The sequence below is a fragment of the Siniperca chuatsi genome, linkage group LG23 (assembly GCF_020085105.1).
Source record: "Siniperca chuatsi isolate FFG_IHB_CAS linkage group LG23, ASM2008510v1, whole genome shotgun sequence".
Lineage (NCBI taxonomy): Eukaryota > Metazoa > Chordata > Actinopteri > Centrarchiformes > Sinipercidae > Siniperca > Siniperca chuatsi.
The window spans coordinates 6,232,390-6,238,798 of record NC_058064.1 but is presented as its reverse complement, the minus strand read 5'-3'; the positions used below and the strand labels follow the sequence as shown (position 1 = coordinate 6,238,798).

General features: G+C 40.2%; 1 protein-coding gene across 2 annotated transcripts in view; it reads left to right on the top strand.

The window, feature by feature from the left end:
* The first annotated feature begins 840 nt into the window (after nt 1-840).
* lin7a (lin-7 homolog A (C. elegans)) overlaps nt 841-6,409 on the top strand; it is a 34,272-nt gene continuing 28,703 nt past the window's right edge. The window contains exon 1 of one of the 2 annotated variants that reach the window (XM_044186618.1): nt 841-966. In XM_044186618.1, coding sequence (XP_044042553.1) covers nt 930-966 — 37 coding nt within the window. In that variant the 5' untranslated portion in view covers nt 841-929. The remainder of the gene's footprint in view (nt 967-6,409) is intronic. The other variant, XM_044186619.1, reaches the window with a different exon arrangement.

Below are 6,409 nucleotides of genomic sequence, written 5' to 3'. Positions count from 1 at the left end.
CATCATACAGTATGGGGAAAGTCCTCTCAACATGACAATGCTCTCATGCACAAAGCAAAGTCCATAATGAAATGTTTTATTTCAGTTTAATGTGAAAGAACTTGACTGGCCTACTCTGACCTCAACCCCATCCAGCACCTTTGGGATGAACAGGAAAGCCAAGTGTAAACCAGGCCTTCCAATGGAAGAAAGGGGGGACTGGAGCACACTGAGTCAGACCATATCAGCCTGTCGGGTGAATGGGAACAAATTCTTGCAGCAAGGTTCCAAAATCTTAAACCAGAAGAGTGGTCGCTGTAATAGCAGCATATTAATGCCCATGGTTTTGTAACAAGATGTTCAGCAAACACATGCAGGTGTGATGCTTGGGAGTCCACAATCTATGTTGTCCACATACTTTTGGCCATGTAGAGTACTGTCATAACTCTGTCTTCTGAGCAGTTCTGTGCCTTTTTGTTATTTTTTTTTAATAGTAGTTGACATCCACTCATATACTCAACTTCAATATCATCGCATTTAACAAGCAATTTAATCTAGTGATAAGTGTTAAACATCTTTTCTTAAAACGGGTGAAAAATTTCCATTGCCAATTCATTTTATGTAAAGAAAATGTTGAATAAGGTGACAAATCTTATAAAGTGGTGGACTATAAAATCTCATCGTGATGGACATTTCTGTTTTTTTAGTGTGTGTGTCTAAAGCTGCTGTTCCTGTACAAACAATGCCAGGTGATGACGAGATATTATGAGGATGGAGGTAGATTAATCCCCCTCCCAACCACTCCCAACCCCCACCCCTTTCTCTCTCTCCCTCTCCCTCTCTCTCTCTCTCTCTCTCTCTGTGTGTGTGTGTGTGTGTGTGTGTGTGTGTGTGTGTGTGTGTGTGTGATGCTGCAGCTCCTGTAGTCCAGTCTCCAGTAAACAGCAGTCATGGCGACAGTGGTCCAACCGCTCTCTCTGGATCGAGGTAAGGCGCTCGGAGCTTTGCAATTTGTGCTTCTCATCAGAGGGGTTTTTCACGTTTTAAAAACTTCAGCAAAGGACTGGCAACCCGGGGTAGATCCAGGTGTTTGTGCCCGATTCGGATTTCCTACTGATTGTTTTCACGGGTCGTTATTTTAAGGTAATGTGCGCTCCCGCTATTCTAAATAAAAACGTCCAGCCTATCCGTTCTGTGAGTGCATTTTGCAGAATGGAGCGCTTGTTTCTACTGTTAAATTATTGCGGGGTCTTCACGGGCACATTCATTAATTCACCATCATTTATTTGACAAATGGGCACCCTTACACCGCTTACAGTGCGTTTCGTTTATTCCCATCTATATTATATAACCTCCTCGGTAATATTATCCCGTTCCAGCTCGGTTTTTGCTCTTCATCTGGAAACAAAAAGCCTCAGCTACTGAAGCGCTTTAGCATGGAAATCTACTTTGTTAGAGAGGAGACAACTTTTGTATTTGAATTGGGCAGGTGCAAGACAGGCAGGTTTGGATGCCCTCATAGGAAATATGAACAAGACGCAGTTGTTGTCTTTTTGTAGGCTACTTGTTGGAAACATAAAGTATTCACTCAAATTACAATTGCTAATGATATGTTGTGATGGTACACCCGGCCTGTGTTGCTAATGCACCACAGGTAGTGTTTACTAACGTATGTAATTGTAGACCATGTGACTTAAACACACATTTGTGCGTCCCCTGACGTCTTTCATATGGTAGTACCTCTAGGATTACATTTTTTGCATAATTAGCATTCGTTTCATCTCCCTCCACTGGGAGATTTTATACAGATTTTAGTAGCTACAAAATGTCCTATATACAGGCTTGAGCAGCACAGGCTCACTTTCTTATTATTATACCTGAAAAATTCCCAGTCGTACATTCAGACTGGTGAAATATTGTAATATTGCACAAGCCTTGCATAGGAAATGGATGCTGTCAAACATAGAGAAAGGAGACACCTTGGCTATTTCCTCTGTGCCAAGTAAAACTAGCATCTTCTCCCCAGACACTTCCAAGCCACAGGAGGTGACTGTACTTTATCTGGTGGGAGCATAAATCATTATGAAGGAATTAATCTGACTAGTGTCACTTGTTATGTGCAATTAGCCACAATTGATCATTTTCTGCTATAAGAAATTTGATTTTCGTCCATTTGCTCTACTGCAAGTTGTTCACTACAGCTTATTGCTTGTGGGCAGTCAAGCTTTACTGATGCACAATCTGCAGAAGTGCTATACCATGCAGAGTTAATGAAATGAGTCTAAGATTGCACCAGACAAACAGATAAACAATAGAACCCACGCTTTTCCAACCCATCACTCTTCCTATAGAATTATAGAAAGCTGTACTGATAAACAGACTTTTAAACACAGAGGCTAAAAGAAATGTCGTCCAGCTTGGTAAAATGTCACCATTCAGCCTTATCTGATCTTAGTAATTCACCGGGGCAGTGATTCAGATGTGACCTCAGCTTGTATGCAGGGGGACTGATTCATATTCACATGCTGTGACATGAATAGGACCAGTCAGCGGCTGGCAGCTGTAATGGCATGAGCAGTAGTAATGATAGTTTCACACAGGAGCCATCAGAGAGGGGCAACATTACATGCTCTCTTTTTTCAGCTGCTGCTGCTTTCGAGAAACACTATAATTGCTAATGAAAAGGTAGTCTCGTCTCATGTTGGGAGTAGGCTTTAGCTCCTGAGTTGCGAGTGAGTCAAACACACGCAGGGAGGAAACCGACAGAGATTTCATTTGCAGAGCTCCCACTTGGCTTGTTGGGTCACAGCAGGATGAAAAGATCTTACATCAGTGGCCTTCCTGTTATTGTCGGAGGAAATGACTGTGATAAGCAAGCACCACCACCACCGAAACAAGAACAATGGATTTGAACCTCCCTGAATGATTTATAAATCTATAGTCTGCATTCTCTATAGAGCTGGCATTTAACTACAAATAGGCAAGTCTCACAGATGAAAGCCTTTTTGATATGAAAGAGTGAGAGCAGAGGTCTTTGTTGGTGTATCACAGTTGCTGTTGGTCAAGGAATTTTGTCATAAACTTATAGAGAATGGCTGACACTAGTTTTGGTATTGGCCCCTTTGCCAAAAGAGAGATCATTTGTCTGTAATAATTACAAGTTCAGCTATGAACAAAACAAAACTCTTAAGCTAGCTGCATAGCTGTGCTTTGAACTACATGCTAACGTCAGCATGCAACATGATCTAAATAAAAATGCTAACATGTTGATGTTTAACAGGTATAATGTTCACCATCTTACTTTAGTGTGTTAGCATGCTAACATTTGCTAATTAGTACTAACCCAAAGTACAGCTGAGGCCAAACAGAATGTCATTAGTTTTGCAGCTTTTTGCTCATAAACCAATATGATTAACAAAAAACTGCACTCTCAAACACTTACTGCAAGTATTATCAGTCTTTTATGTTCAAAGATTTACATTATCTACAGTACTTCTGCTTCAGTTTGTGACTTCCTCCATTTCCCAGAATGACCTTTGATAACAGCTGCAAACTTTTTGCATTCAGCTGTTGGTTATACAGGTAGAAAGAGAGAGCAATAGCCTGGTGATACCGTATGAAGGTCATTAAAGCGATAGATTTTCAATTTGAGAAAAGGTGGGTTGTGCTCCTTACACAGAATGCAACATCTTGTAACTGCATCACATTCTGGTCTATAGAAGCTACAGTGCATTCCTCCCTGTTGAACACTTCAAAATGGCAACTCTAGAAAGAAGCCCTTACTCCTTCCTTCAAATACAACTCCTTTTGGTTTTCTTCTTCTGTGTGGCAAGGCTTGGTTAGTTAAACTATTTCTGTACAGTTTATAGCCTCCTGTCTTAATAGACTGAAAGGAATAACTGCAGCACTCTCCTGCCCCAGTCCTTGTTTTCCCTCTGAGAGATCATGGCGAGTTCACTGATTTGAGGCCAGACCTTATTCCCATCACATGCTCTCAGTCACTCCCGCGATTTGAAGGATTAGAGGGCTGCTGACAAGCTGACGTCACTCATAGCTGGTTATATCTCAACCCACCTCCTTTTAATATAGAAATAAAGGTTCTTAGAGTAATTGTCTTGGAGGGACACTGTACAGTAATTTGGGAGGATGAAGAAGACAATAAGCACAATGTTTTCGGCCTCTGCTCTCACCACAGGCTCCTGCAGGAGCCATTAGCCCTCAAGGAGTGATTTATTTGATGTGCTTCAAGGGACTCGTCGCAGTAGGGCAAATTAGAGCTAATTTTCTTGGAATGGGGACAGGACTTGTATGTTATAACCCTGTTGCCCCATTTTACTCATTCACAGTGTGATTATTTCAGTTTTTATGGTTGGAATTAGCAGCAGAGTTGCCAAGGGCATCAAGGACACAGGGTCAAAGTGGCGGTGGCAGATGGCAAGGCCTTTTCAGGACATTTTATTCTAGCATGCATGGCATCCTCAGGATACAAAGGTAGGAGTGTAGTCAGAGAAAGGCCATCTAAGCCTTTTCTGTCATCTACTAAGGAAAGTGACATTTCAATCAATAGTCAAAGTCAGAATTTGTAAAGAGGATCTTCAGGTTTTTAGAGATTTATTCATGACAGGATGGTTTAATGAGCTCAGTCTCTGATGTGGACGTGTTTATTTACATCGCTGCAGTTTTGTCAGAATGACACTACTAAGTACTGAAAATGAATTATATTCAGTTCTGCCACTATTATAAATTGACTAATTATACCAGAAAACTGGAGCGTTGCCCAGTGTGAACACATCCCCACAACAATGTTGTGGAGCCTTGTCGAGCGTTGAAGCCTTCATTACGTGTCACTGTGGCTTTGTTCAGCTCTCTGCCTTTTCTCTAATCAGAGAATGATGAGGATGACCTTTTTAGTCACAGCCTGATGTTAGAAGAGCTCAGGGAAATGCGTTTCCAGAGTATGGTGCCACCCAGACAATGTCAGCTACAGTCATTTCATACCACGTTTCTTTTTTGCATTGTATTTTATTATTCTTGTAAAATAGATTGAAAACAAGAAACTTTAAGACCCTATGTATGTGTGTACAGCGTACAGAGTGTGTGATGAGGTAAGCAAAGGCCTGTGTGTGATTAAATTACATAATATATTGTACACCATCATGGATGTTAAAGCTAATATTGAGTGAGAACTATGTTTTGTTCAATATGTGACCTGTTATCTAAGAAAGCCTATATAACAGCCACCAGAGAGAGGGAGAGACAGGGAAACTTGTGGCATTCAATCCATGTGGCTGGATAGCTGTAACAGCCGAGAGTGTTTTCTTCCGAGAAGCAGAAAAACATTAGAGACCCCGTTTACACACAACATGTCCTGTAACAGCATTATGTTCTGGTGTGTTTATCAGTCACACCAGTGGAGAAATTTGTATTTTTATCCTATTTCTTGTACAAAATATTTCTCACTGTTTTCAAAATTAGGAATTAGAAATGGTCGAGCTTTTGCTGTTTGAGAGATTTACGCCATAATATGATTTTGCCCTTCAAATATTCATATGCTATGAAAAAACGTTGTAGCTACACTGCAAAAATGTTTTGGCCATGTTTGGCCAGATTTTGTTACATGAAAAAATCCAGTGCTAGACAACAAAATAGCTCAATAAATGCAACTTTTTCAGATTTATATAAGTGTACATGTGTTTTGCTATAGCTTTTTTCTTTTTTGAAGGGTTTGTGTGTTCTAATTTCCTTTCTATCTAACTGAACACACATAAAACATGCAGCTTCATCTTTTGTTCCTACTACTCTTCTTTTCGTGTGTTGTTTTTGTGATGTGAAAACATTTAGTAATCTTTTAATAGAAAGCCAAGTTGCTGAGGTCCATTAACACTGAATGTTTTGTTAGCTCGCCTGTTTCCCCTTACTCCCATCTGTGTCGTAATGCTGCTTTCAAATTGATGTAATCAGGTCATATTTTAGACATGGGAAGTCAAGTACACTATGTGTTTGGCATTCAAGTGATTAAAGTCTTATGAACACTGTTGCCAGGTGACCAAAAACAAAAATGGTGCATTTGAATCAGTAGACAACAAAAAAAAAAAGAAAATTGCAGTGTACATCTTCACTCATGAACCCGGAACAATCAGAAACTTTTAAATTACTTCCCACTCTTCTTGCGAACACAGTAAACACAATCGCACTTGAAGAAACCATAAAGCCTCTGGCCCTTCACGCATTCATTCAGGATCTTGCAGTTTGATGTGAAAAAGAAAAGGAATATTGCATGAAACTTCTTGGAAAATGAAACTGTCTCTTTAGAGACTGTATTTTAGTATTTTAATTCTGTTTGAAGCATTAGAACCTCTAGAACCTCTTGAACTGATGGTATGAGAGCATAAAAGTGGAGGGAAGAGTCAGCAGTCAAATCTGTTTGGTA